The 27,924-nt window shown below is 38.7% G+C and overlaps 6 protein-coding genes across 9 annotated transcripts; 2 read left to right on the top strand and 4 right to left on the bottom strand.

Annotated features, from left to right (window-relative positions):
* Positions 1–61: 61 nt before the first annotated feature.
* Positions 62–12,364, bottom strand: LOC124310843 (condensin complex subunit 1-like). Of its 2 annotated transcripts, XM_046774910.1 has the most exons (18): positions 12,151–12,364; positions 11,790–11,968; positions 11,610–11,703; positions 11,409–11,548; positions 11,014–11,338; positions 10,822–10,949; positions 10,719–10,724; positions 10,500–10,661; positions 10,200–10,427; positions 9,988–10,141; positions 9,886–9,899; positions 9,643–9,827; positions 2,879–3,851; positions 2,032–2,799; positions 1,128–1,967; positions 932–1,064; positions 500–868; positions 62–422 (listed from the first exon to the last, which is right to left on the bottom strand). In XM_046774910.1, the coding sequence occupies exons 1-18, from the start codon at positions 12,254–12,256 to the stop codon at positions 352–354; spliced, it is 4,875 nt and encodes a 1,624-aa protein (XP_046630866.1). In that variant the 5' UTR covers positions 12,257–12,364; the 3' UTR covers positions 62–351. The 2 variants fall into 2 exon arrangements, with proteins under 2 accessions (XP_046630866.1, XP_046630867.1); XM_046774911.1 differs by lacking the exons at positions 9,643–9,827; positions 9,886–9,899; positions 9,988–10,141; ... (7 more) ...; positions 11,790–11,968; positions 12,151–12,364 and adding exons at positions 4,095–4,460; positions 4,528–5,066; positions 5,124–5,405 and having other exon boundaries at positions 2,879–4,036.
* On the bottom strand, positions 4,115–8,338 carry LOC124311101 (protein wntless-like). 3 transcript variants are annotated; one of them, XM_046775407.1, is made up of 11 exons: positions 8,117–8,338; positions 7,756–7,934; positions 7,576–7,669; positions 7,375–7,514; positions 6,978–7,302; positions 6,787–6,914; positions 6,684–6,689; positions 6,465–6,626; positions 6,165–6,392; positions 5,956–6,106; positions 4,115–4,136 (listed from the first exon to the last, which is right to left on the bottom strand). In XM_046775407.1, the coding sequence occupies exons 1-11, from the start codon at positions 8,220–8,222 to the stop codon at positions 4,132–4,134; spliced, it is 1,524 nt and encodes a 507-aa protein (XP_046631363.1). In that variant the 5' UTR covers positions 8,223–8,338; the 3' UTR covers positions 4,115–4,131. The 3 variants fall into 3 exon arrangements, with proteins under 3 accessions (XP_046631363.1, XP_046631361.1, XP_046631362.1); XM_046775405.1 differs by lacking the exon at positions 4,115–4,136 and adding an exon at positions 5,474–5,892 and having other exon boundaries at positions 8,117–8,337; XM_046775406.1 differs by lacking the exons at positions 4,115–4,136; positions 6,684–6,689 and adding an exon at positions 5,474–5,892 and having other exon boundaries at positions 8,117–8,337.
* A 67-nt stretch (positions 12,365–12,431) lies between the features above and the next one.
* LOC124311310 lies at positions 12,432–13,753 on the top strand. The gene is made up of 5 exons (XM_046775749.1): positions 12,432–12,795; positions 12,854–12,915; positions 12,984–13,127; positions 13,187–13,501; positions 13,562–13,753. Exons 1-5 carry the CDS (start codon positions 12,522–12,524, stop codon positions 13,694–13,696), a joined length of 930 nt encoding a protein of 309 aa, XP_046631705.1. The 5' UTR covers positions 12,432–12,521; the 3' UTR covers positions 13,697–13,753.
* A 134-nt stretch (positions 13,754–13,887) lies between these two features.
* On the bottom strand, positions 13,888–16,019 carry LOC124311132 (60S ribosomal export protein NMD3-like). The gene is made up of 8 exons (XM_046775454.1): positions 15,869–16,019; positions 15,672–15,806; positions 15,322–15,607; positions 14,852–15,254; positions 14,640–14,791; positions 14,472–14,581; positions 14,173–14,410; positions 13,888–14,109 (listed from the first exon to the last, which is right to left on the bottom strand). Exons 1-8 carry the CDS (start codon positions 15,916–15,918, stop codon positions 13,954–13,956), a joined length of 1,530 nt encoding a protein of 509 aa, XP_046631410.1. The 5' UTR covers positions 15,919–16,019; the 3' UTR covers positions 13,888–13,953.
* Positions 16,020–18,555: 2,536 nt separating this feature from the next.
* On the top strand, positions 18,556–19,458 carry LOC124311492. Its single transcript, XM_046776015.1, has 3 exons — positions 18,556–18,638; positions 18,732–18,894; positions 18,980–19,458. The coding sequence occupies exons 1-3, from the start codon at positions 18,627–18,629 to the stop codon at positions 19,225–19,227; spliced, it is 423 nt and encodes a 140-aa protein (XP_046631971.1). The 5' UTR covers positions 18,556–18,626; the 3' UTR covers positions 19,228–19,458.
* A 6,102-nt stretch (positions 19,459–25,560) lies between these two features.
* On the bottom strand, positions 25,561–27,674 carry LOC124311195 (queuine tRNA-ribosyltransferase accessory subunit 2-like). Its single transcript, XM_046775574.1, has 10 exons — positions 27,478–27,674; positions 27,251–27,400; positions 27,083–27,165; positions 26,761–26,953; positions 26,498–26,686; positions 26,326–26,404; positions 26,174–26,258; positions 25,965–26,108; positions 25,771–25,896; positions 25,561–25,706 (listed from the first exon to the last, which is right to left on the bottom strand). The coding sequence occupies exons 1-10, from the start codon at positions 27,592–27,594 to the stop codon at positions 25,589–25,591; spliced, it is 1,284 nt and encodes a 427-aa protein (XP_046631530.1). The 5' UTR covers positions 27,595–27,674; the 3' UTR covers positions 25,561–25,588.
* Between the last annotated feature and the right edge of the window lie 250 nt (positions 27,675–27,924).

A 27,924-nucleotide genomic window follows, 5' to 3' on the forward strand; every position in this document is an offset into this window, starting at 1 on the left:
AGGAAATATTTCACTGTTACTGCCTTAGGTGAACGTTTAGTATATTCGATTAGAGGACAACTATTTTGAATCACTAAAATATTTCGTGGTGTTTATTTTCTGCCGCTCGTAAGAATCCCGATCACAACAATAGCAGAGGAAGCCTTATCTGACCAACTGTGCAGATGTTGGATATTAAATTTAACGATATCAGAAATTACGAAATAATTATAAACAAATACTTTGAATTTAAGGAAAAGATAATACGAATTAAAATTATATGCTGAATTAAGACAGCCTTTAGAAGATTTAAAAGACCGCACAAAGAAATCAATTCGATGAAAACTAAAAAGTATTCAATTTTACGAGTTATTATCTCCTCGACCTTGTAGTTGTAGATTTCTTTTTCTCTGACAGTTTATTCTTTCCTGGATTCGATTTTCCTATTACGAAATTAACATTATTAATCGCACTTTTATTTTATTTGTATGACTATGTGTAAAAAGGAATGATTAATTACCACGAGAAGCTGGCTTAATGAAAACATCCTGGTCACTTCCGGAATCCGCCTCAGTTTGACGTCGAGTAGCTCGAATTGATCGAGTTGATCCCATATTCTTTTTTAATTTTGCCGCCAACTGAGCTTTCCTGTCTTCCTTTTCGCTGTCGTCGTCGTCGTCTTCATCTTCTTCGACACTCGATTCATCATCAGAAGAAACTTGTGGAATTGCAATTTTCTTGCGGATATTGCGCCCATGTCGCAATGGTGTTTTTTTATTAGAGCTATGTGGCGTCCCCAAATGAGCCGGATGACCGGGCATTTCCGGTTCATCATCATCCATTGAAACTTCTTCTTCTTCTGAATCTTTTGCTCGCTGCTTTCGTTTCGCTGTAAAATACGCCATGAATAATAAATACAAAATGAGGGGACAAAATCTATAGAATTAGTTACGTTTGTTCTTGGGCGCTTGAGCTTTCGTAACTTGTGAGGCCTGGGCTTTGCGTACAACTTGCTGCTCATCTTGGTCAGCATCGACAGTCTCTTTAATTTTAGCCTCAATTTCATCGATTAACCCACGAATTTCCTAATTGCAATAGAATAAATTATAAGTACAAAAATTCGATTGCATTTCTAATCATCAACGTACCTGTTTTGCAAATGCTTTCTTGGTAGTCGCTAAAATAGCATTAAGTGTTTCAACAACTCCTTCTTCGTGGATTTTGTCGGAAATACAGTTCCAGTGCTCGAGAATACGACGAAGCGAGCGTTCGTTGAAAGTCAACAACGAGAGACAGTACATCAGATCTCTCGATTGACGTTCAGTTCGCGACGCGCCCAACCGTAAGATGATTTTCTCAACCAATGACTCGTTTTGCTTATCTTTCTGAATCAATACAATAATTCCCTTGAGCACGACTCGGAAATTTTCTTCGGCAACAGCAGCCTCAGGATCGCAAAGTCGTGAAATGATATCGGGCATAACATTGTAAAGGGCATTTCCTTTGCGGGCAAACTCGCTGAAGAACATGCGGGACATTGATGAAATTCTCGTATCAGGATCGATAACGCATAGCGCAATGTCCGAGATCTGGCCCTTGACCTTAACCATGTCGTTTAGAATCAAATGGGATAGAACGTTGAGAGTAGTTCTCTTGACGATAGGGGAATCGTCACGTAATCGGCTGTAGAGATTCGGTGTCCAAGGCTCGATTAAATTGGGAAAACGAAAGTTGAGATCTCCCATGGCGATGACCAAATTGGAGCGGATTACTTCTTCCGGGCTCTTTTCTAATACAGTGAACAGAAGGCGCAAGTGTTGTGAACAAAACTGCGGAGAGACGAGCATGAACTCGGCAAGACAAAGACTGGCTGCTGCACGAAGGGATGGATCAGGATATTTCGCTGGGTTCGAATTTACGAGAATCACCAAAGGGGCCATCGATGAAAGCAAACTGTGGCCACCAGTTACAATCTCCGATTCACAAATCTATTGAAATGAAAAAAGAAAATTACCGTAATTGAAATTTTTTTAGACTTGATAATGAAATTACCTTGCGGACATATTCAGCTTCATCATCATCAGCTACGGCGCCAACAAGTTCATCGTCTTCTCCTGATTCGCATTGTTCTTGCTGAGGACGAGTGGAAACTCTTCTGCGAGAAGCAGACTGAAGTAGATTGCGCTTTTGTTTGCTTGTCTCTTCTTGTTTTTCCTCGCGTACTCTTGCTCTGCGTCGTAGTTCACTGTAGACATGAACGTCCAAATGGATTAGTTGTCTCAGAGCCACTTGGCCGGCAACCACAAAGATGCGTGTCAACACAGTTGTAGGCACTTCTAATTCCGCGTTCTCCATCAAATTACCACTCTGATCTCGGCTAGACTTATACACGATAGCACACATCTCCTTAAGGACATCTCCCATGATCATGTCAGGATGCTCAGCAAGTGTGTAAATAAGCGAAACGGACGTAGTAGCAAACTGTGAGTAATGAACGTCCTCCAAACGAGTAAGGCCTTCAACAAGCAGTTTTTTTGAGCACTCGAAAATTTCGTTGGTCGGTGGAAAGCGCATCGGCTGTTCTTTGCAATCAGTTGCAGCTTTGGTCGGTGCCATTTTTAACAAGGCCGCACAGGTCAAATGCGCAAGACGAAAGTCTTTAGAGCCTCGCTCTCCTAATCCGACCGACACTAGTACATTGACATTACTAGTCACCACTTGGACTTCAGCAGAAGCCACCATGGTCAGTAGCATTAAAGCAGAACGTGACTCCTCTTCAGTCGTGTCAGGGAGGGCCATGGAGAATTTCTCCCACATCACCTAAAAGTTAAGAGAATTTAATAAGCCGTTCAAGTAAAAACAAAAAAGCTTTAATAAATTCTTTCGAAGCATTTAATACCTGAATGCAGATTTTGGGCAAATCTCCTGACTTCACGCACATTGCAATCAGTTCTTCCAATGAAGCCAGTTCTCCTTGAGTAGACAATGATATCAGAGCACTAAGATTGGAAACTACCTGAAGGGCACGCCTCTTGGAACCTGTTGCCTCCATGTTCATGTAAAGGCGTTTGTAGGCGTTGACGACAGCTTTTTTGACGTCCTCTTCAGAAGACCAGATGAGACTCAACATGCGTCTTACGCCCTGCATAGCGTCTAGCACGTCAAATTCGAATGCCGTGACGAAAAAATCAATTGCTTCCAAGATGTCACTCGTTTGTTTAGAACAAAGTAGTTGGCATACCATCGGTATGGCTGCATAAACTGAACTGGCGAAAGCATGCGAATCCTTTAGAAACATTACAAGCATACGCTGCTGTCCAATTTCTTTGCTCTCTTCTTCTTGGGGAGGCTGCTGGATTTCTTGTTCAACGGCTTCTTGAACTAGGCGCTCCATTTCTTCTCTTTCACCATCATTATCTTCATCTCCAACGAATATACTCTTTATTTTGTCTAATATTTCAACGGGATCTTCTTGCTCTTCGTCGTCTTCTGTTATGAACATTCTTGCGACTCTTTTGTAGTTGCACGCATTCAGTTGTTGTATAACTTCTTCGTTCGTTAGCTCTGACATTGACATGTCTATATCCTCTTCATCGAAAACCTCATGGATAGCCACAAGGATTTCCGGCTCCATTGCATTCCACAGTTCTGTTTTCGTTGGTCCGCACTTGCTTGGATCTACTTGAATCCTTTGGGGCTGATTGCCTGAGGCTTCAAGCATTTCTTTCAGTTTTGCTTCCTCCGATTCCTTCTTTGCTCCAAGTTCCTCTAGTGGAAGGCGTTCACCGTAGGGATTGCCTTGCATTAAAACGATCAATAATTGAACGGCATTCTTACGAACGGTGCCAGTCTTATCATTTAAACGACCGGTGGTCATGGTTAAAACTTTGTGTTGCAAGTTTAATGGGATGGCGTGCTTAAGGCTCAGCTTGTGCCATAGCTGAAGCGTTTTACTTCTAACGAAAGAATGAACGTCATGCAAGTGTTCGAGAAGAGGATCCAATAATTGATCACGCAGTTCACGCTTCCTCTCGTCTAAATCCTCTCCGCTTAGTTCCTAAATACCAATTAATATGTAAGGCGATAAAAAAGAGAAAATAAAAAGGAATTCATACCTGCATGACAATCTCTGCAAATATAGAGAGCGCACTATTACGCATCGTGAAAGATTCTTCCTCCAGATGAACGCTCAACAGACTGATGCACGGAATAAAAGCCGATGGAACCCTTTCAGCCAACTCAGACAGAAAAGCAGCGTAGTTGCGTGAGCTGGATGTGTCACGGGCAAGATCGTGGGGATCAACTTTACCGATTTCTCGGACTAATTCGACAACCATTTGGCTACAACCGAAAAGTTCGATCATTGTTACTAGGCCATGGACACAAGCTGGAGCCACATGTTCAAAATGCTGTAGCAACTGGATGATTTTCAGTTGAAAACCAAGTCCATGATTATAGCGTTTCACTAAAGCTCCAATGACCTGAGAAAAACATGTAGAGAAGCTATGTAAACAAACTTTTCTGTTATAAAATGAATTAAAAAATTACCCTGAAAACACTTTCAACAGTTCCTTTCAATCTGACATGGCTGATAGAAGGGTTCTCCAAAATCTTATAGCAGGCATTTGAAACAAGATTAACAAATTCCTGCTCAACCACTGGTGGAGACCACAACTTATGGATGGGCAGCTGAATAAGATGATCAAGACTAGTAATGGCAAAATTCCTTTCAGCTTCTAGGTCAAACCCATCATCAACTGGTTTTTTCTTCTTGCGCCCAGATTTAGCATCAGAGCCAGGAACAACCAAACTTCTTGTTTCGTAGTTTTGAAGGAAGAGACAAAGCAAGTAAACAATCATTTTTGTTATTGTCACAAGCTCCTTGCAAGTCTCTGGATTGTTGTCGTCACTATTTAAGTGTTTATTTACATCTGAAATCAACTGTGGGATTGATTGAGATACTACTTTCCACGCATCATTTTGTTGACTTAGAGCCAATTCATCAAATTTAACCAGAGCACTGAACAATGTATCAAAATGAGTGAGGATATAAACTGTGCCTTGTCTGGAAAATGAAACGTATGCATCTACAAAAACAAAAAAAGTTAAGCTACTAACATTCTACGTTTTTTACAATATAGTACCTCGTAATTTCCCCGGAAGTTCATGTTTTGAATACGTTTGTTCAACTACATACTGATTTGGAGACGAAGAATGCAATAAGTCTTCTTTATTCTCGGATATTACAAATTCGAGACCGTCCATTTTTATGTCCGTTACTAATTCACAACAAACTCGACTAAATTTCAAAACTTCAAACAATTGTAAGCTTGTTGCTATGCGACGTTGCCAGTCAACCGAATACTGAATCACACTTGATGGCCGTCGGCGACGGGCGCGACGGTTTTTTAGTCGCCCACTTACCACTTGCCAGTTCGGAGCAGTCCACAACCATCACAACGGAATCGTTCGAAAAAATGTCGACATTATAAAATTGAGAAGAGTATTATTATATTGATCAGTGGCTTCAGAGTTCAGGGGACACGGAACTTAGTTATGGGGAAGAAGACGCATGCTAGCATATAAATAATATTAGGAATGCACCACGTTAAAAGAGAAAGAAATGGCTACAAAGTGTTTCATAAAACTGAGAAATTGATAACACTTAGCAAAATTGGAGACTTTAAGGGGCTCAAAAAAATTGCAGGCCCTTTAATTAGACAACAAAACATTAAGAACCGCGCTAACGTGTGTACAGCAACAGTATACGGAGAAATGCTTTTAAAAAGCATCCCGGGTTGTTCGACTAATCGGTGGCGGTTTTCTTGATCATGGCCGTAAGGGAAGAAAGTTCACTTGGTTCCGTTGGAAGAGGGGTAAATTCAATTTCTTCGTTGGTTTCATCTTGTCCAGCTAAAAATTAGAAACATACATTCATTCACGTAAAGAAATAATTATTTTTCAAATTTAACAGACCACTCTCGCTAGGCCAGCGCTTGTGAGATGGAGAATACAAGCAAAGCAGCGCCAATATGTAAACGTTCCACATTCCGTACACTCCAGTGAAGAAAGCAGACGTATATTCCAAATTGATGTCCTCATCCCATTTCCATTTGCCTTCCGATACCTGAGACAGTAATAGTGTTAAAGAGCTCTGCTCATACGATGCACTTAAAATAACTTACTTGACCAAGAATGAATCCAATGACGGTCATAGCAGCACAAAGTAGAGTGGCCAGCATAAGAAACTTGAATCTGTAAATGACTCCTTCATAGAAATGTCTGCGAGCGGACGCCATTGCAGGCAACGCCTGACGCTTAGCACTGATATTGCGGAACACACGATAAATAATATATGACAAGAAAAGAAAGTAAACTCCAGCAGCGATTCCAGCAATAATAACAAAGCTCAGCTATAAAACAAACAAAATTGACGAATGAAGAAACAAAATGTCAAGCAAAGCTGTAACCAATTAATAATTTACCGCGATTTGTGTCCCAATTTCATTCGCCCAAATAGAATAGAACGGATTCCTAAGTTGGATGCCTCTTTCGCACATGTCAAAGATGAACATGGACAAACAACCAACTCCAACACAGCTAAGCTGTTTCCAATAACCTCTTAGTCCTTTTCTTTCTGTATCATCCTAAATGTTTAACATATTAACATAAATTTAAAAACAAATGTCATAAAGCAAATATACCTGATTCTAAAGCGTTGGATTTTGTGTGGATGTTACAAATCAAATAGATCATTAGTTGAGTTATATGCTAGTAAAACGAATGAATAAAGAATGAACACATTACCATGAGATGTTCTCCGGCGAAAACAAGCCAGAAAGATAATAACATCGAATAAAAAATACCCTGTTTCATATCTCCCAAAAGAAGCATGAAAGGCATTTCAAAGCTCAGGGTTAAGTACTCAAGGGGAACTGTAAAAGAATAACAGAGGAGTCAGAAAAAACATCTTTTTATAAAACTTCTGATAAAATTACGATTTAAAGTAGATAAAGCGACGCCGAGAGCCAAGAGCATTGATTCCAATAACGTGGGTTGCCTAGCTAATAACTGAACACGACGCCAGAACCAGATCATGACTCCTACTACCATGGGAAAGAAAATTGTCTTCAAAGACAACCAAACTTTGGTAAAACCACCATTCTGATTAATGACGACAAGCCAGAGATCGGATACAGGACCGAGGCCTCGGTTGTTTTCATATATCACCGGGAATCGCAGATTCAGAAGGTAGTAGTCATGATGTAATGCACCAAGTTCAAACAGTGGTAGAAGAGAGCAATTATAAAGGTAACCATCTCTCTAAAAAAAAAACGAAAATTTCAAAAACTTAATTCGACATTTCATCCTTCAGAAAAAGAAATAAATTATAACTTTAGGAGGTGAACAATCCATAGTCCTGCTTTCAGTTGATGTAGCATACTCCTTCCACTCATCATCAGGATCTCCCTTGTTCCGATAACCAAGCCTGGCTTCAATTGTAACAGGAACTCTGGGTTCCATTAACTCCCATTCTATAAAATCAATACAGTTGCTAAAGAAAGGGAACAAAACAAAATATTAAAAAGATTTTACCTTTAAAAAAGGTAACATCAATTTGTAAAATTCCAATAAGATTTTGCATCCATCGAGAGTAGTCCAATTCAATTCCTCCACGTGGTACAGGTAACTACAAAATTAACAGATTTGACACTTAAAACCTTTCAAAGTAGTATTTTGAAAATACTCTGAAGTTTTAAGAAAGAGAAGACATACCTGGAAAGCAAAAACAACATTTTTATCAGTTATATGTCTCTCCTCTGCTTCAGGCCCATGCAAATCATCAATCTTGTCACAACCACCATTAGGTCTGACATAAAAGAATTTGCTTTTGTTTTGACTGTTATCATAGCATTTTGTGGCCAAAACAGACTGAACATTGGATGGTGCTGGAGCTGCAATTGAAATAAAAAGAATGTAATTAAGTACTTCATACTGATAAATGCCCTTTCCCACATTCAAAAATGTTTACAGAAAAAAGCCAGACCACCACCGAAAACCAGACTTCTCTATTAACGGGGTGCTATTTTAAGAAATGTGAGTCACAAAGGTTCATCTGACAGAAGTTAAGACTTACCGACCAAGCCGCCGAGAAGAAAGCATACTAGAAGACATATAAGGAGGAAAGATATCAACACAATCAACTTTCGATTACTCAAGTTTTCAACCACGGCACCTGCCATTACTATAAAAAGGACTTTCCCGCAGTTAGCTTAATACTACACACGCTGCTCTGTTTTTCACGCCGACTTGATTAAAGCTAGGCGTTTGAACGCGCGTCGAACAAAGTAATGAAATGTAAATGAATATTTGGATTGAACAACATTGCCAGAGCCATAGATGCCAAGCAGACGACTGCTAATGGCCAACCAGGCAATGCTGCATTTTGTTCAAATTGTTGACAGTTTGAAAGTAGACGAGAATTTCTCGTTGTTTTTTAGAAAATGTCAACGATTGAAGAGATCATATCGGAAATTATTAATGTTCTTCAGTCAGTTAATTGTCCACTAATCGTCCGAACTGATGATTGGTGGATTGAGGAACTTTTGTTTACACCAGGGAAACCACGAAAGGATTTAATTCTTTGGATAACTTTGAAGGCAATCGAAAGTGCGTTGCCTCCTGCTTTACATTCAGCACAATTAAAATTGCAAGATCTTGATTCCACAGCCACTTCTAGTTCTTCCAGCAATATTAAATTGCCAGAGAGTGATGAAGGTGATTTTATTAATATATTTTTTGTTAGTCTGAATTAATACATGTTGTCCTTCCAAAGCTATTCTTGGATTTTGGTGTGGTGCAAATGTTTGCAGTAAAAAAGACCTACCCTTTATAAAGGTAAGTTTTATTTATAGTTTTAAATGATCTGCTGATCTTGTAAGAAATAAATAAAATTTTATCAATAGGGTGACATACCAAAGAATGATCAAATAAAGTTTTGGAATCGTTTGATCAAGCCCCTTCAAATTCTTGCAAAATCACATGTTAATACAAATATTGCCTTTGGTGGTGGTTCTTTGAGCAACCTTGTCTTGATGGAAAACTTCTTGGTAATGAGAAAATTGTACTCTATATTATTACTCTTAAAGTCTCTATATTAAAATATTAGGATGCTTTTAGCATGAAGGCCACTTTGTTGTCAGCTGATGTACAAAGTGAGATTAAGCAAATTCATGAAACGAAAGGTAGAGACCAATTTACTAAGAAACAGATTGTACTGAGGAGAAATCTGCAAAATGACAATTTGCTCATCCCTAACTTCACTGAACAAGCTAATAGATTGAAAGCTGCTGCTGATCAATTTAATGATATTTTCAACTCTGATTTCAAAATCTGTCTTCCCAAAAGTGGATCCTATGCTCCACTTTTAGAATTTGGAGAAGATATAAATAATATCAGAACCAAGGTCACTGCTTGGAAAAAGGTAAATATGCTTTCTAAATATTTGTTTTAATAATTAACTTTACACACAAATTTAATATAAGGTGCAGATTCTCTACTGGTATTACAGCTAAGTACTACCTCTGAGACTAATTTGAAGAAATCAATAATTGAACGGCATTCTTACGAACGGTGCCAGTCTTATCATTTAAACGACCGGTGGTCATGGTTAAAACTTTGTGTTGCAAGTTTAATGGGATGGCGTGCTTAAGGCTCAGCTTGTGCCATAGCTGAAGCATTTTACTTCTAACGAAAGAATGAACGTCATGCAAGTGTTCGAGAAGAGGATCCAATAATTGATCACGCAGTTCACGCTTCCTCTCGTCTAAATCCTCTCCGCTTAGTTCCTAAATACCAATTAATATGTAAGGCGATAAAAAAGAGAAAATCAAAAGGAATTCATACCTGCATGACAATCTCTGCAAATATAGGGAACGCACTATTACGCTAATAGAAACATACATTCTTTCACGTAAAGAAATAATTATTTTTCCAAATTTAACAGACCACTCTCGCTAGGCCAGCGCTTGTGAGATGGAGAATACAAGCAAAGCAGTGCCAATATGTAAACGTTCCACATTCCGTACACTCCAGTGAAGAGAGCAGACGTATATTCCAAATTGATGTCCTCATCATACCATTTCCATTTGCCTTCCGATACCTGAGACAGTAATAGTGTTAAAGAGCTCTGCTCATACGATGCACTTAAAATAACTTACTTGACCAAGAATGAATCCAATGACGGTCATAGCAGCACAAAGTAGAGTGGCCAGCATAAGAAACTTGAATCTGTAAATGACTCCTTCATAGAAATGTCTGCGAGCGGACGCCATTGCAGGCAACGCCTGACGCTTAGCACTGATATTGCGGAACACACGATAAATAATATATGACAAGAAAAGAAAGTAAACTCCAGCAGCGATTCCAGCAATAATAACAAAGCTCAGCTATAAAACAAACAAAATTGACGAATGAAGAAACAAAATGTCAAGCAAAGCTGTAACCAATTAATAATTTACCGCGATTTGTGTCCCAATTTCATTCGCCCAAATAGAATAGAACGGATTCCTAAGTTGGATGCCTCTTTCGCACATGTCAAAGATGAACATGGACAAACAACCAACTCCAACACAGCTAAGCTGTTTCCAATAACCTCTTAGTCCTTTTCTTTCAGTATCATCCTAAATGTTTAACATATTAACATAAATTTAAAAACAAATGTCATAAAGCAAATATACCTGATTCTAAAGTGTTGGATTTTGTGTGGATGTTACAAATCAAATAGATCATTAGTTGAGTTATATGCTAGTAAAACGAATGAATAAAGAATGAACACATTACCATGAGATGTTCTCCGGCGAAAACAAGCCAGAAAGATAATAACATCGAATAAAAAATACCCTGTTTCATATCTCCCAAAAGAAGCATGAAAGGCATTTCAAAGCTCAGGGTTAAGTACTCAAGGGGAACTGTAAAAGAATAACAGAGGAGTCAGAAAAAAACATCTTTTTATAAAACTTCTGATAAAATTACGATTTAAAGTAGATAAAGCGACGCCGAGAGCCAAGAGCATTGATTCCAATAACGTGGGTTGCCTAGCTAATAACTGAACACGACGCCAGAACCAGATCATGACTCCTACTACCATGGGAAAGAAAATTGTCTTCAAAGACAACCAAACTTTGGTAAAACCACCATTCTGATTAATGGCGACAAGCCAGAGATCGGATACAGGACCGAGGCCTCGGTTGTTTTCATATATCACCGGGAATCGCAGATTCAGAAGGTAGTAGTCATGATGTAATGCACCAAGTTCAAACAGCGGTAGAAGAGAGCAACTATAAAGGTAACCATCTCTCTAAAAATAACGAAAATTTCAAAAACTTAATTCAACATTTCATCCTTCAGAAAAAGAAATAAATTATAACTTCAGGAGGTGAACAATCCATAGTCCTGCTTTCAGTTGATGTAGCATACTCCTTCCACTCATCATCAGGATCTCCCTTGTTCCGATAACCAAGCCTGGCTTCAATTGTAACAGGAACTCTGGGTTCCATTAACTCCCATTCTATAAAATCAATACAATTGCTAAAGAAAGGGAACAAAACAAAATATTAAAAATATTTTACCTTTAAAAAAGGTAACATCAATTTGTAAAATTCCAATAAGATTTTGTATCCATCGAGAATAGTCCAATTCAATTCCTCCACGTGGTAGAGGTAACTACAAAATTAACAGATTTGACACTTAAAACCTTTCAAAATTGTATTTTTAAAATACATTGAAGTTATAAGAAAGAGAAGACATACCTGGAAAGCAAAAACAACATTTTTATAAGCTATATGTCTCTCCTCTGCTTCAGGCCCATGCAAATCATCAATCTTGTCACAACCACCATTAGGTCTGACATAAAAGAATTTGCTTTTGTTTTGACTGTTATCATAGCATTTTGTGGCCAAAACAGACTGAACATTGGATGGTGCTGGAGCTGCAATTGAAATAAAAAGAATGTAATTAAGTACTTCATACTGATAAATGCCCTTTCCCACATTCAAAAATGTTTACAGAAAAAAGCCAGACCACCACCGAAAACCAGACTTCTCTATTAACGGGGTGCTATTTTAAGAAATGTGAGTCACAAAGGTTCATCTGACAGAAGTTAAGACTTACCGACCAAGCCGCCGAGAAGAAAGCATACTAGAAGACATATAAGGAGGAAAGATATCAACACAATCAACTTTCGATTACTCAAGTTTTCAACCACGGCACCTGCCATTACTATAAAAAGGACTTTCCCGCAGTTAGCTTAATACTACACACGCTGCTCTGTTTTTCACGCCGACTTGATTAAAGCTAGGCGTTTGAACGCGCGTCGAACAAAGTATTGAAATGTAAACAAATGAATATTTGGATTGAACAACATTGCCAGAGCCATAGATGCCAAGCAGACGACTGCTAATGGCCAACCAGGCAATGCTGCATTTTGTTCAAATTGTTGACAGTTTGAAAGTAGACGAGAATTTCTCGTTGTTTTTTAGAAAATGTCAACGATTGAAGAGATCGTATCAGAAATTATTAATGTTCTTCAGTCAGTTAATTGTCCACTAATCGTCCGAACTGATGATTGGTGGATTGAGGAACTTTTGTTTACACCAGGGAAACCACGAAAGGATTTAATTCTTTGGATAACTTCGAAGGCAATCGAAAGTGCGTTGCCTTCTACTTTACATTCAGCACAATTAAAATTGCAAGATCTTGATTCTACAGCCACTTCTAGTTCTTCCAGCAATATTAAATTGCCAGAGAGTGATGAAGGTGATTTTATTAATATATTTTTTGTTAGTCTGAATTAATACATGTTGTCCTTCCAAAGCTATTCTTGGATTTTGGTGTGGTGCAAATGTTTGCAGTAAAAAAGACCTACCCTTTATAAAGGTAAGTTTTATTTATAGTTTTAAATGATCTGCTGATCTTGTAAGAAATAAATAAAATTTTATCAATAGGGTGACATACCAAAGAATGATCAAATAAAGTTTTGGAATCGTTTGATCAAGCCCCTTCAAATTCTTGCAAAATCACATGTTAATACAAATATTGCCTTTGGTGGTGGTTCTTTGAGCAACCTTGTCTTGATGGAAAACTTCTTGGTAATGAGAAAATTGTACTCTATATTATTACTCATAAAGTCTCTATATTAAAATATTAGGATGCTTTTAGCATGAAGGCCACTTTGTTGTCAGCTGATGTACAAAGTGAGATTAAGCAAATTCATGAAATGAAAGGCAGAGACCAATTTACAAAGAAACAGATTGTACTGAGGAAAAATCTGCAAAATGACAATTTGCTCATCCCTAACTTCACTGAACAAGCTAATAGATTGAAAGCTGCTGCTGATCAATTTAATGATATTTTCAACTCTGATTTCAAAATCTGTCTTCCCAAAAGTGGATCCTCTGCTCCACTTTTAGAATTTGGAGAAGAAATAAATAATATCAGAACCAAGGTCACTGCTTGGAAAAAGGTAAATATGCCTTCTAAATATTTGTTTTAATAATTAACTTTACACACAAATTTAATATAGGGTGCAGATTCTCTACTGGTATTACAACAAAGTACTACCTCTGAGACTAATTTGAAGAAATCTGAAAATCTCTTGAAACGAACTATTAAGGATAAGTCTTTTCCTCCGTTTCAAAAGCTTTCCGGGTCAGACTGATTTTGTGTAATGAGAACATTAATATACCGACACCTTGTAAATAAACGTAATTATATAATTTCGCTCAGGATACTGTGTTTAAAAAATAATTAGACTAGTCCAAACGACAAGGATTTGCTAACAAAATTTACTTCGTATCAAGATCTATTTTTTAAACCTTAACTGCAATAAAAATTCGTCATAATAAACAATTCCACCAGGAGCAATATGTATTTGCTGTAGACATACAATGCTGTGACCACTTGGTTCTGAAAATTCTACTCAGCTGCCAATACCGAGGCCCCACTTGAAGGATTTTCGTCGCCAATATGTAGATCGTCCAACATTTCCTGTAAAGTAATTTGGGGGATTTCTTCGTCTGGTTCTCCAACCTCAACGGCAAACCCAACTTTCCTTTCGTCTTTGTAGATATTCTAATAAAAATACGCAAGTGTTAGTAATGCAACAATAATTTTAAAAGGTAAAAAAGAACATACAATGTTCTGACGGAAAGCTGGATCTTCTTCCAAGTCCTCCAAGAAATCGGTATAATCGCGATTAACGCTTGTAACGTCCATTCCATCAGCGTCCAAGTGGCGAAGCTTAAACTTACGCCGACGATTACGAACAGACTTGTCTGCGTACATTTTCTTAACCAACACGACATCTGGCATGTTCTCACGATTCATTTTGTCAAAATTGTCATCATTAACATTACAATTTGCCAGGTCGTATCTAGAGATTGGTAATTGGATAAAAAAACTTCTTCAAGGTAAGTAAAGACATGAAAAATTACCCCATAACAATGTCTCCAGGTTTAAGCAAATGTCCAAGATGAGTTCTAGTGTGAATCTCATTCGTTCCCATTTCATTAGGACGACAGACATAAACATCTGCCAATACATGCTGCAAACGATAATTTCATTACTTGCGAGTGATCTACGAAAATCTATTAAAAAATTACTTTGAAAGACATGGCGCCCTGCCCAGCAAATGTCCGTTTTTCATGGTCACGAATAATCTCAATATCCATGACAACATACTCTGCCAGCTGTTTGGTTCCGCTAAGGGCATTGAACGGTGTCCGCCAGTAGGTATTTGAATTAACTTCGGCAACTATTAATGTTATAAATAGGTAAATTGAATCTTTTAAAACTTTGAAATTATAAATCGTACTTTGTCCCGAAAATGGATCGATCAGATGGATCGTAGACGATACTCGTTGGACAACACAAATTTGTCCTATTCCTCCAAGCTGGTGAGCCAGTTTGGCTGGCAAACATACAACACAATCTTTGCAAACTGGAACTATTTCAACACTGTAGGTGAATTTGCAGTTGTATGTGTTGCTGTGGATATCTTGAGATATCACGGTCTTTGATACTTGATAACGGCATGGAACAACAGATGTCAAAAAGTCCAACATCTTCTTGGCTTGGCCTTCATTGGCATAGAAAAAATCAATGCCCTCATGAGTTGGCTTAATCCCCAATGTAGATTCATGGGCTTTGTGTTTCAAAATCAACTGTTCCAGATAATAGAAGGTCTTTTTGTGATCAGTTTTCTGTCTGACTTGTACCTAAAACATAATTTTAATGATAATTAAATCAAATTTTTATACTTTCCAAATGTTCTTATTCACTTACATTTGCTTTCCAAAAGTCTTTGGCCTCAACTCTATGACAATCTTCACAAAACTGTCCATTTACAACAAAATCAACAATAAACACTTGTTGCAAAACGGCTCCTCCCAAAACTTCAGCCTGAATTGTCAGTTTAACCTTGATTCTCTTAGAATGAGGCTCTGTCCAAACAAACCCAGCATCAATAAGCCTGACTCTGTTGAGTCCCTTAAGTTTAGCCAAACAGAGTCCTAGGAGCTCTCTAGACTCTAGTGAGCACTTAATCCACTGTTCAGGAGGTTGAAGATATCTGAATAACAAGATAGCGATGAAACGAGTTTGAAAAAAAAAAAAAATGTTGTCTACCATCTTACCTCTCACAACCTTTGCAGAAATAGATAACAGCCTGCTTCGGAATACCCTCAGAAATGTCGACTTGGGTACGAAGACATGCAACGCACATATTTGCAGGATTAGGTTCAATGGGAGTTCCACACTGACAGCAGAGACTGCAATGTAAAAAACTTGAAATTTATCCAAGAAAAGAGATGCAACATTATTTTGTCATTACATTTTGCAGGCAAGTGAAGACTCTTCAGATCCCTCCTCCATATACTCCATTGTTAGACGATAAACTTGGAATCTTCTCAAAAACAAAAAAGTGAACACGTTTAACACGTGTTATAGGTAACAGGATCTCCAAGACAAGGCGACTTGACGTAAAAAGACTCTGCAGACGACGATTAGCAAAAAATCGATTATCGAATAAATAAAATATCGATGTAAGCATGGCGCGGCAAAAATTGCGAAATTTGTTCCAATGGGAAATTATTCAAATTTCTGCTGGTTGTGCCAGGGGTATACGCGTAGCCTACTCTAGTGATCTGCCGAATCAATTTTGATTCCAATCAAATTTGATTCGAATCAACGATTCGAATGAGTTTTGTCTGATTTTTCGATTTTTTATTCTTACCCAAGTTTGATTCTGATTTTTTATTCTGGTTTTCGCGCGGAATAATATGTTTTACGTTTGATTTTTTTTGCACACTAAATTTATTCATAATTACACCAAAATTAGTACAATCAGAGAATGAAAGATTTAATACAATTTCATATTTTTTTAAATCTTTTATTTACACCAAAAAGTGTGTTTACACGAGTTTAAAAAAATACAACAAATTTAAATCACTTTTAAACATGTTCTACTTCTACACGATATTTTTCACGGAGATTCTGAACATAACTATATTGTAATAGTATAAACAGTGCTCAGGAACGAAATAACGGATAATAATTTGTTTGGGGTCAAATGGCTTATTTGACTATACTATCTGGCCAACTCGCCGTTATCGAGAAGCCCCGCCTACTGCTTGTCTGTGATTTGTCTAGAGCTGTGGCCCGGGCGATGAAAACCTGGGCCACTGTTCGGGCTAAAGAAAAAAAAACTCAACTCAACGAGGCATTTTTTGAACGGGGCGGGCGATGGGTCGAACCGCCGGATCTGCGGGCCAACCCAAGATGTGGCGCCATCTATTTGTCAAATAAAGAATCTCACTGCATCTGCAGCTAGAAAGTGTCAGAAAAATCTGGAAGGATAGGATAGCCGTTAAATCCATGCAGGGTCATTTTTTCGTCGCAAAAAAAAAATCGATTTGCTTCATTTTTTTATCGCGTTTTCTTCATAACATTAAGAAACATTGTACCAAAGGATTTTTTTTTATCGTGAAATGGAAGCCTTCAATTAAATGTTAAAGTTTTGCGCTTTTTCACAAATTTTATGCGCGTTTTTTCATTTAAATTACTGCGCAGGTCATTTAAGTTAATTTTGAAATTTTGAAAAAATAACGATAAAAAATAAATTTTTTTTCTTTTTCTAATGATGTATTTGGAACTTAAAATTTTTTTTGTCTTCATGGAGCAATCTCAGATCAAAGATATTTTTTAAATAGTCAGCTGATCAAATCTAGTCTTTCGGATCGAACCCAAATTTGTAACAGTTATAGGTGGTAGTATGAAGAACATCTGGTAAAAGAATGAAATTTGTTCCACAATCCGTTCAAGAGTTATGATTTTTTTAATTTCGTTTTTTGCCCTATGCCTTTAGTACGCGCGCACCATCCCTCCCTCCCTCCGCAGGGAAAGGGAGCGCGTGCATCAAAGGCATAGGGAATAAAAATGAAATCTTGTCCTCGTTCATTTTTAGACGACAGCAAGCCACTTTCCCTGGTCGGCGAGGCACGCCGTTAGGTTGTTATTAGCCCGTTGCTGGTCGGCTGCAGATGGCGATGGGATAATGAACTGAAATGTCTTATCCCTTTATCGACGTGAGCCAATAAAACTTCTAGACGCCACGTAAACAAGGGTTAAGAGGGGATTCCCTATAGGGCTTTGTCCCGACAGGCAATAGAAAGATCCAGAGGATCTCGCCACGCATGTCCCTACGGCCGAAAAAGGGTTATAACAATCGTGCTTCCATACCTCATTGAAAAATGTTTCGCTCGGCATACACTTAGAAAAATCGAAGGATTCAGCATGAGTCATATTAGCCTTGAAAGGACGTTTGAAAGTCGGATTTTTTAGTGTACAGTTGACAAACAAAAACAAGTAATGCTTCACCATGTCGACCATGTCAATATCAACTTGTAAGCAGTTCTTGTTCTCCCTCTTTTTTTTCTTATTCTGCTTTTTAAAATGTATAATAATACGTGATGATACCATTTCGGTCACATATGTCACATGACGGCCGCCTTGGGTTGTGGAAAATTTCGGCAAATTTATTGACAAAGGAGACTTGAGTACAGTAATATTTTTACCATAGGCTATTTGCACATTTACCACGCCCAATGTTGGGTAAAACAATTATTTAAAACAAATTGGGGGAACATGCTAAAAACTGGGATATCCCATGTAGCCCCATGTCCCACACTCCCACATAGCCCCGGTCTCCCCTACGGATCAATATCAAGCCTAATGGTATCCATGTTGGGGTTTTTAAGTTTGTTGTTAAAAGCATGAACCAGAATTTCATCGATGATCTTTTCCCTTTTTCTACGTATAGTTGATTTTTTGGCTTGCACGAAGATGACCGATGGCGGTTTCGTTCTTTGTTTTCGCCTTTTGCTGTGTTTGATCCTCCTCCGCCGGCGGGAGGTGACTTTGACATTGGCGGTGTCAAGGTTACTACATGCTCACGCAGCTTCTCCTACATGTATTCCTCGCCCAGCAATGGCTTGGCCGTATAAAAGTCGGTTGAGTTTGAGAAAAGCTTTACAGTTACTTATAGCAACTGGCATCAACAACATTTCCTCTTCTTCTTCCTCACCATCACCATGCACTCGAAAGTAAGTTATTATTTTAATTTTTTATGCCATAGCTATAGACTTGATTGAATTAAAAGTGATTAAATTATGTGTACGAATTATTGTTATCGACAGATCGTTTTCCTTTTGACTTTGTGGGCTGTAGTGGCATCTTCTATGCTGGTCGATGAAGTTGTTCCCGATCAAGATGCTGACGGTCAGTACCTGTACTCCTACGGGTACGGTTATCCCAGCTTCGCCTATCCATCAGTTCCTTTGGCCGCCACCTACCCTGCCAGTAAGATTCGAATCTTACGTGTTATTTATGCAACCAGCTTTTAATGATGTATAGATCGTGTGAAATAAATCTTTCTTATATCTAGCCATCAGTACGGATAAAGTTCCAACTTCAACGGCCAAGCTGATCACCCAGCCGGATTACGCCTATGCCTATCCCGGCTATTATCCTTACTCAGGATATCCGTATCCCGGTGGTTTTGGTTACGTTTACGGTTACCCCCATCAAAGCCTACATGAAACGATACTCAGCAGCATCAGCTTTCTATTTTTATTATTATTTTATTTTATATTCCCTTCTCCCCCCCACCTACCCTCCAGCACGATGTTATAGCAACTGCCCTGACATAAGCTCGTTAATAATCTATATACCTTTATTTTTTATTTTTTTATTTGATTAATTGTTTTTTTTTGTTTTTTTTGTTTTGTTTTTTTAATTTTAGTCTTATTATTATTGGCCGGGAACGGGTTTCTTGGTTTCAGTTTTTCTATGTTACCCACCTGATTTTAAAAGAAGCAGTTTTCAGCGGATCATTATTGTGTAACAGCAATAAATTTTTTTATTTTTACAATCCATTATACATTTTTGTAGGATTTGTTTAAATGGTCATTTTCCATCCAATGAATAAAACAAGTGGACGTAAGGGAGAGGTAACCCTTTCTGTCCATACTTCTTTTTCCCTGCATGAGTTTTCCCTTTCATATTTAAAGCATTCTGGCAGAGTAAATCCACATCAAAATGAGTAAATTCACATCGGTTTTCAGCTAAAGCTTAAGTTAAACATTTTTCAAACCTATTTCAGGTGTGATTCAAGCCCTTTCGTCCATCAATCGATCCTCAAACCCTTTCTGTCCATTCTGCATTCTAAATTTTTTTATGAATCCTCAAACCCTTTCTGTCCATTCTGCATTGTAAATTTTTTTATGAATCTTAAAACTTAGTTAAAGTTAAGGTGGGAAGCAAACCTACATCTACGCTGGACGTATTTTGGTAAGTGAATTCACTGCATTAAGGCTCAGAAGATGTCAAATGGAAGGACAGCCAAGCCAAGAATTCCAACCAGAAAACGTCTGAAAGACGGGGGCTTGCTACCAGGGAAATGTCAAAGTTAGCAGTTACTTTTAATTGCATCAGATGCCCATTCGTTACTAACCGACGGAGGAAAAGAAAGATATTTGAAGATAAAATGGGATCTACTCTAAAAAAATCATCTTACAATTGGGTGCGCAAATAAGATCTCGATTATTTTTGTGTGATGTTAAATGAGGCTATAGTTGCTGATATGGAAGAACTGCAGGTCTGCAGCATTTATGTCCTTTTGCATCCTAAAATGATTCAGTTTGGACACAGGGGAAAACAACCCTCCATCCACGCTGAACTTCTTTTGGTAAGTAAACTTTTTGCAATAAGGCTCAGGAGAAGATGTCCAAGGGGAGGACAGCATATCATCGATGTTGAATACTTGTTAGCGCTACTGAAAACCCCTCCCTCTCTTATCCACAAAGAAAAAGAAAGACGGTTTGAGATCTCAGGATAGAGGAACATGAAATCTACTCGAAAAAATCATCGGCAGACTTATGGGGGGGGGGGCAATTGGAAAACCTTGATAATTCAAACAACTTAAAGTCTGCCTCTTTTCCTACAGCAAATTCATCAGCCTATGGTGCTAGTAAGTGAAATCAGAATTTAGCCGATTTAAAGTTTCACTTATTCAAAGCTTTTCTTTAGGTGGGCAATTGGAAAACCTTGATAATTCAAACAACTTACAGTCTGCCTCTTTCCTTGCAGCAAATTCATCAGCCTATGGTGCTAGTAAGTGAAATCAGAATTCAGCCGATTTAAAGTTGTACTTATTCAAATTCTTTTATTAGGGGAGCTAACGAATTTTTTCTCACACAAGTTTTTTGAAGAATTAAACAATGACCAATCTTATCCTTCAATGACAAATGAACAATTGCAGCTTTTAGATTTCCAAATAACGGAATATCACAAGCTAATGCTAAATAAACAAAACATTATTGCCAGTGAACAGAATTCCCCGCAAGTGACAGCATTCCAAAAACATCTTCATTTAAAGAAACTCAATGGCATTGAAGAAGAAAGCTCAAAAAAGAAACACGACACTTTTTCACGAGTTACTGAATTGGAAATTAATACTGTAATGTCCGCCCGTTGGCCGGGAGCAGCCTCTACCACCGGCCGCTGCTGCTCCGCCCGTTGGCCGGGGCCAGCCTCTACCACCGGCCGCTGCTGCTCCGCCCGTTGGCCGGGGCCAACCTCTACCACCCGCCGCTGCTGCTCCGTCCGTTTGGCAGGTGCAAGCCTCTACCACCGGCCGCTGCTGCTCCGCCCGTTGGCCGGGGCCAACCTCTTCCAGCCGCCGCTGCTGCTCCGCCTATTGGAGGGGGCCTGCCTCTTCCACCCGCCGCTGCTGCTCCGCCTGTCGGTGGTAGGTTAGCATGTCATTTGATGGTCATAAATGACATGTTCAACTTCCTGACGAGACATGTAAGGACAGCGGCCATAATTCGGAGTTTTGAAACCGAAAATGGTTTTTTAACTACAGCTAAAGTTCCAGGTTAGCAACTGTTATATTTTACATTAATCTTGTTATTTATTAATTACATCTCATTTTTTTAAGGTGATCCATTTGTGGCCCGCTATCCAACTAGAGATAACTACGTTGATGATAATAAAAGAGAGGCGGCCACAATATTTATGAATCACCTCATTGATTAAGGCGTGGTGACCCTAAATGGACGTAGGATCAACACAGGCCTAAATTTACAGGCATACGTCCACAGCCTGGATATGGCCACTACAGCGTGCATAATGCACGTTGTGCAGTGAAACGCCATCTTGGCCCCAGAAATTTGTTTTCCTCTGAAACTGGAGAACCTGGCAGGTACAACTGCAGCCTGCAGTATCCCTGCTATGGGAGAGGTAAAAGGAATTTTAAAAATTAAAAAAAAAAATTCGAAATTATTTTTATTTCTTTAGATAAAATTTGCGTAGATGTAACATCAACAACAAAAGATGAAGCAAGGAACTTGGCCTACTTTAAATTTGCTAAAAAACTTTTCGTCGCTGGAAAAATACCAGCAGCTCGCCGCTAATTCTTTTTTCCCAATTATTTGAACTGTTTCAAAGATCTGTCGACTCAGAAAAGGTTTGCGTGATTTAATAAGTTTCAATTTAATTTATTCATAAACTTTTTTCGCTTCCCCTATCTTTTAGAAGTTTGATGTTTTTTTGGAAGGAAGGAACTACGTCGTCAAATTGTGCTCCAGGTTCTCTTATCACCTGGGAGAAGAAATCCAATTGTGATGTAGATGTAGCCAATGTTAGTTGCTACCAGTACCTGCATCAGTTGCCGATCCGCTTTCAAACCAACGAAGAAAAACAAGCTTATCTGACGACGAAGATAAGGGAGATACGTCAACGTGAACAGCTCTCGGACCAATCACCGGAAGATTTGTGGCGAAGAGATCTCGAAAAACTTCTGGTGATTTTAAATGAGGCTGAAGTTGCGGAACAGGAAAACTTGGCTTTAATCGCCGAAACTACTCCTTCTGCTAAAGGTCGGCGAATCGACCCCTTTACTGATGTCAAAAAAGCCATTGTTACACTAATTGTTAGCTCTGATGACCGAAACCAGGCACCAACATATGGTCAGCATCAGGGAACAAAGAAAAATCAATTATCCGAAGAAAAGCCATTGCTCCACCAATAACAAAGCCTACAACGTCTTCGACGAAGAAGAAATCTCGCCGGGATTCCGAATCGGATACAAGCCAAAATGGAAAACAAATCCGTTGCTCCGCTACTTGTTAGCTCTGACAACCGACATGAGGCAGCGAAGGATGTTGAGTAGATGCACAGCAACAAAAAGCCATCCAAGGCTAAAGGCAAGAAGAAGAAGGACGAAAAACTGAAAGGAGAACGTCCAGACGCTGAATTCGCTTCCCCTATCTTTTAGAAGTTTGATGTTTTTTGGAAGGAAGGAACTACGTCGTCAAATTGTGCTCCAGGTTTTCTTATCACCTGGGAGAAGAAATCCAATTGTGATGAAGATGTAGCCATTGTTAGTTGCTACCAGTACCTGCATCAGTTGCCGATCCGCTTTCAAACCAACGAAGAAAAACAAGCTTATCTGACGACGAAGATAAGGGAGATACGTCAATGTGAACAGCTCTCGGACCAATCACCGGAAGATTTGTGGCGAAGAGATCTCGAAAAACTTCTGGTGATTTTAAATGAGGCTGAAGTTGCGGAACAGGAAAACTTGGCTTTAATCGCCGAAACTACTCCTTCTGCTAAAGGTCGGCGAATCGACCCCTTTACTGATGTCAAAAAAGCCATTGTTACACTAATTGTTAGCTCTGATGACCGAAACCAGGCACCAACATATGGTCAGCATCAGGGAACAAAGAAAAATCAATTATCCGAAGAAAAGCCATTGCTCCACCAATAGCAAAGCCTACAACGTCTTCGACGAAGAAAAAATCTCGCCGGGATTCCGAATCGGATACAAGCCAAAATGGAAAACAAATCCGTTGCTCCGCTACTTGTTAGCTCTGACAACCGACATGAGGCAGCGAAGGATGCTGAGTAGATGCACAGCAACAAAAAGCCATCCAAGGCTAAAGGCAAGAAGAAGATGGACGAAAAACTGAAAGGAGAACGTCCAGACGCTGAATTCGGATATCCTGCGCGTTTTCGTGACGGTTTTGATTTGAAATCGTGAAGACGACTTGTTTCCTGTAGTTTGTGTCATCGCTGAGCTACGAAGAGAAACTATTGCGTAGTACGCACACACCTATCAGCCACACTTATGTACTAGATATTTTGAGGCCCATCATTTTCAGTCATTTTTCATCAGTCCCAACCTCGAAGATGGAGCGTTGGATTTCCATCATTCCATGACTCCTTCTTCTTCCCCACCTTTCTGGTGTTCCTGCTCGGTATGTGTAGTGTTAGTCTTCGACATTAGTCTATTCGTTTTCTTCTTGATTTCTATTATTTTATCCAAAAAAACTGCCAAATTCAAAAGGCTTATTTTGATTTGTAAATAATTCATTCCCCAAAAAAAATATCCCCCCATCTTCAATCATCAATCCAAGAGGGGCCAACAGGGACTGGGCCTGAGAGAGCACAAGCTTCCCTGTTGGGCATATCTAGATTTGGGGGGATGGGTGCGGAGTTGCCATACATGGCGTCATCACAATATTCTGATATTCAAAGCATGTTCAAAGTTATTTCACAGATAAAGACCACTGTAAAAAAATTCCCTTCTTCCGGTCTTAGTGTCCTAGTTATGAATTATTTAAATTTGTTCGATATTCCTATCTTTAAACACAAGCGAAATCGCACCTTACACTTTCCCCAGAGGGGGGCGCGCGCGTCGTTTACAGCTCCCCTGGGTGTAAATATTATAGTTAAAGTGTCGTACTGTCGTCTGCTTTCGATTTGTTTTGCTTCAATCGGCAAGCAGACGACAGTCACGACACACACACAAAAAAAAACACCGAGAGGGACCTGCCGCCACACCGGCAACTCTTGGTATATCGTGGTATTTGTATGGAGTAAGCAAGTGGCCAAATATCATTGAAGGAACATACATCTTTTCTTCCTTATTGTGTTCTACAAGAGAAAAGCCTCTTCCATTATAGAAGATTTGGATGACATTTCCTTTCCTGTAAGAAGCAGAAAACAATATTTAGAAAACATTATAACACTCCATTAGTTTCTTAAACTTTCGGCGGGACTTACGGATCAATTTTCTCTTTTATTGCATTCATCCTTTTTGGGTCTCAAACTTTGTTGTTTATTGCTGCATTGATGAGAATTTCATCAAAGATCTTTAAAATTACAACGGATTAATGTAATGTACTGATAATTGCTTTTGGATTAAATTAAACTCGTTTCTATACTTTCTGTTATTCGAATTAACGACCCGGCATGCCTTTAAGAATAAAAAACTTATCTCTTTCATTTGTAGATTGTAGAGTGTAGACGTTGTTTTATTTTTATTTTAAGCCAAAATAACCTTAGTAGGTAACATTGACCTCTGCAGAACTCTCCGAAAAGCTATTTTAAGACATTTGAAATGGGTTACGTAACACAAGGCCGTTTAACTTCCGAGCTATAAAAATGCTTTATAAGTATCTTTATAGGCCTACGACAGCATAATCGTAACTCTGTTTCGTTAGATTATTAACATTTTTCTTGCCATGCAGCGCACCGTGGGTCAGCACAACTAAAATGCCTTATATATAACTCGCATTTACGAACTATTACGGCAAAGGCTCGGTTTTAAAAAGGCAATAAAAAATCGTTTTCCCGTAATAACCTAAAAACTCGGAGCCTCAACAAATAGCGCCCTTTTTCGTCCTTATTTTCACAGGAAGGCAACTGCGTCCTCATAAATGAGAAAATAAACATTCGACTTAAAATTAGTAAAACATAATCGTCTCACCAAGTCGAAATTCTAATTAAACCCACTGAATGCATGGCTCTACGCGTTGGAGCCAATAAAACTCTATGCGCACTTCCGCTCGAGCGCTTTTCCGTGCTTGAATCCACAGTGTGCGGAGACTCTGTTATATTAAACATTTACAAATCCTTTGCCGATTTTAAATTAAAAAAAGTAGAGAAAGAGGACTATTTAAAAAAAAAGTTAAATTTGTAATTTTCAGTTTCTGCGGGAGGAAACAAACAGATCAAGCTTAGATTGTAGAGCTTGTAATTCATTTTCCTTAATGGCCTGCTGAATACTTTTAAAGAAGTTGATGTAGTGATGAAGATTGTGCCTGTAAAAAGGAAATAAAAATAAGTATGTCGAACGGTAATGAAAGCAGCTATAGTAATTAGTACATCATTATCAGGATAGGCCCTTGAAGTTCACCCGTTGCGGTCAAATGGTGAACGTAACTTCGCGAAAACTTGCGGCAGCTATAGCATGAGCAGCCTTCTAATAAAGGTCTGGTGTCACTGAAGTATCTAGTGATTATTATGGCAATTACAATTAGGTATGTGAAAATCGAGAAATTTAGAAGCAATCGGCTTACATTTTGTCTTTAAGATTTATTTCGTAGACTCGATCCACTGCTTCGTCATTGCTGTTATCATCTGCAAGTTTGGCAACTTTTTGGTCCGTTGCAACTATTGCTGGGGCTTTCATGCTTGGCAATGTTTCAGTAACAGGAACGTTTCTGTTAATTAAATAATTACTTCATGTATATATGCAGGCAAAGTTGAAAAACGTAGTGCTTATTACTCTTTCGACAGTGAATTAGGAAAAACCAGCGCACCCCCTCTTTCTGCAACTAGCCACGGAAATGTTGCATCAAAAATATCAATGCCTGTTTTAAAGATTAAAAGACTTATAAAGAACTTTGGCGAGATTCGAAGATTTTTAAAAACCCTTACCCTTAGATACGAGTTTCAGTAGCACGATAGGTGTAATGGGTCCATGAAATGCTCGAGGTAGATTTTCCGGAAGTGAACCCTGTAATTAAAACCCCCAAAAATTGCTTATACAATCTGAATGTGTTTCACGGCTCTCTGGTGTCTGCCAAGACAAGAATGATTGATAACGTACTAAAGTTTCCGTTAAAACTGGCTCCACGTCTTCCCAGAGTAAATTCGTGGCAGATTCTCCGTTTGTGTGGAATCCTTCGATAACATAACCAGCAGCACCAAACCCTTTTAATTCGTTTATACAGCGCAATCTTTCTTTAATATTGTACCCCCCAGTTATACAAGCTAACATGGGAGTGTCTTTCAAAACCTGGGGAGTGTAGAAAAAAAAAAAACTGAAAATGTAAATTTACTGTTTTTGAAAAAGAAACAAATGTTACATACATCAGACTTTTCTTTCAGGTCAGCACAAATACCAGCAAACTTGACAGTAACATCAACAGACTTTCTAACCCTTTTAGCTGAACTGCTTTGAGTTGTATCTCCATCAACTATCGCTTGAAACATGTCTGGTTTCAATGCTTCAATGCAAGATATGTAAGTCTGGGGGTCAATAAGTTTCCTTCCACCTCTGGTCCTGTAAAAAGATAAGAGAGTTATCAGTAGCCACAGCCAAAGAGTGCTCTAAATTAAAAATTGGCATCACAATTGTTGAGGTGGATAGAAAATTAGGAACAGAGTAAAAAAAAAGTTATCCAGCATTTACCACAGAGAAATGGAATTCTTTTCATGGTAGCCCTCAGGTGTTGTAGTGCCAGAATCTTGCACAGACACATAATTTAAATATTCCTAAAAAGAAAGATTATATAATTCTTGATTCACTTTCAGGACAAAGTAGTCAAGATGCGATCATCTACACGACAAGATCAACAACCTTTAAACCTGCAAACTCAGCTATTCCTTTTCCGAATGCTTTCACATTTTTTGTGTGATCAACAAGCGTAACCAGAGGCATCTGAAGCATGTGGTGCCCAGTTGAAACCATTTGTAAGAGATCATAGCTCAAATGTGGAACAGAAGCACCCTATGGTTAAAAAGATAATGACAGAATCATGTTAAAAATGCAACAACATTTGATCGTAGGTAGAAAGATAATCATACACGAGTGTGTAGCAAAAGTAATGGGGTTTCGAATACAGCCTCTGGGATTCGAGCAAATTCCGTTAACGAGCCTAGTCTGGCACTGGATTCGGCCACCAAAGATACAGCAAATTTCATATTATTATACTAATCAGTTGCACTGTCACGGAAAAAACCTATTCGAAACCAAATTATTGCACGTGAGTCTCAAACACTCAAAGTCCAGCAGACGACAATTTTGTTCATTTGGATGAATACAATCGGCAGATGTCGTCGGCGCCAAATTCGATTGTCAGCATGACATTAGATCAATATATCGTTTTGGCATGAATAATAGACGACAAAAGATCAATGAATGACTCGTACGATGGTAAGAAAAGATATGCAATTCACGGTCGAGCGAGAAATTTGGGATTTAGACGTAGTATCTTCAATGAAAGAAAAGTTATGCGGTCGTCTGGCCTGTAG

Source organism: Daphnia pulicaria, chromosome 8 (genome assembly GCF_021234035.1).
Source record: "Daphnia pulicaria isolate SC F1-1A chromosome 8, SC_F0-13Bv2, whole genome shotgun sequence".
Lineage (NCBI taxonomy): Eukaryota > Metazoa > Arthropoda > Branchiopoda > Diplostraca > Daphniidae > Daphnia > Daphnia pulicaria.

What these genes read in the sequence shown, in the direction of transcription:
- LOC124311492 (XM_046776015.1), top strand. An exon ending in GGCCGCCACCTACCCTGCCA is followed by an intron (nt 18,895 to 18,979) that starts GTAAGATTCGAA and finishes TCTTATATCTAG; the next exon opens with CCATCAGTACGGATAAAGTT.
- LOC124311310 (XM_046775749.1), top strand. Translation starts at nt 12,522, where the DNA reads ATGTCAACGATTGAAGAGATCGTATCAGAAATTATTAATGTTCTTCAG. An exon ending in ATTGCCAGAGAGTGATGAAG is followed by an intron (nt 12,796 to 12,853) that starts GTGATTTTATTA and finishes GTCCTTCCAAAG; the next exon opens with CTATTCTTGGATTTTGGTGT. An exon ending in AAGACCTACCCTTTATAAAG is followed by an intron (nt 12,916 to 12,983) that starts GTAAGTTTTATT and finishes TTTTATCAATAG; the next exon opens with GGTGACATACCAAAGAATGA.
- LOC124310843 (XM_046774910.1), bottom strand. Translation starts at nt 12,256, where the DNA reads ATGGCAGGTGCCGTGGTTGAAAACTTGAGTAATCGAAAGTTGATTGTG. An exon ending in TCTTCTCGGCGGCTTGGTCG is followed by an intron (nt 11,969 to 12,150) that starts GTAAGTCTTAAC and finishes TTTCAATTGCAG; the next exon opens with CTCCAGCACCATCCAATGTT. An exon ending in TGCCCAAAATCTGCATTCAG is followed by an intron (nt 2,800 to 2,878) that starts GTATTAAATGCT and finishes CTTAACTTTTAG; the next exon opens with GTGATGTGGGAGAAATTCTC.
- LOC124311101 (XM_046775405.1), bottom strand. Translation starts at nt 8,222, where the DNA reads ATGGCAGGTGCCGTGGTTGAAAACTTGAGTAATCGAAAGTTGATTGTG. An exon ending in TGATGTTACCTTTTTTAAAG is followed by an intron (nt 7,515 to 7,575) that starts GTAAAATCTTTT and finishes TTGATTTTATAG; the next exon opens with AATGGGAGTTAATGGAACCC. An exon ending in CGCTTTATCTACTTTAAATC is followed by an intron (nt 6,915 to 6,977) that starts GTAATTTTATCA and finishes ATTCTTTTACAG; the next exon opens with TTCCCCTTGAGTACTTAACC.
- LOC124311195 (XM_046775574.1), bottom strand. Translation starts at nt 27,594, where the DNA reads ATGAAATTTGCTGTATCTTTGGTGGCCGAATCCAGTGCCAGACTAGGC. An exon ending in ACCTGAAAGAAAAGTCTGAT is followed by an intron (nt 26,687 to 26,760) that starts GTATGTAACATT and finishes TACACTCCCCAG; the next exon opens with GTTTTGAAAGACACTCCCAT. An exon ending in CAGTTTTAACGGAAACTTTA is followed by an intron (nt 26,405 to 26,497) that starts GTACGTTATCAA and finishes TTTTAATTACAG; the next exon opens with GGTTCACTTCCGGAAAATCT.
- LOC124311132 (XM_046775454.1), bottom strand. Translation starts at nt 15,918, where the DNA reads ATGGAGTATATGGAGGAGGGATCTGAAGAGTCTTCACTTGCCTGCAAA. An exon ending in TCTTCACTTGCCTGCAAAAT is followed by an intron (nt 15,807 to 15,868) that starts GTAATGACAAAA and finishes TTTACATTGCAG; the next exon opens with TCTCTGCTGTCAGTGTGGAA. An exon ending in AAGACTTTTGGAAAGCAAAT is followed by an intron (nt 15,255 to 15,321) that starts GTAAGTGAATAA and finishes ATTATGTTTTAG; the next exon opens with GTACAAGTCAGACAGAAAAC.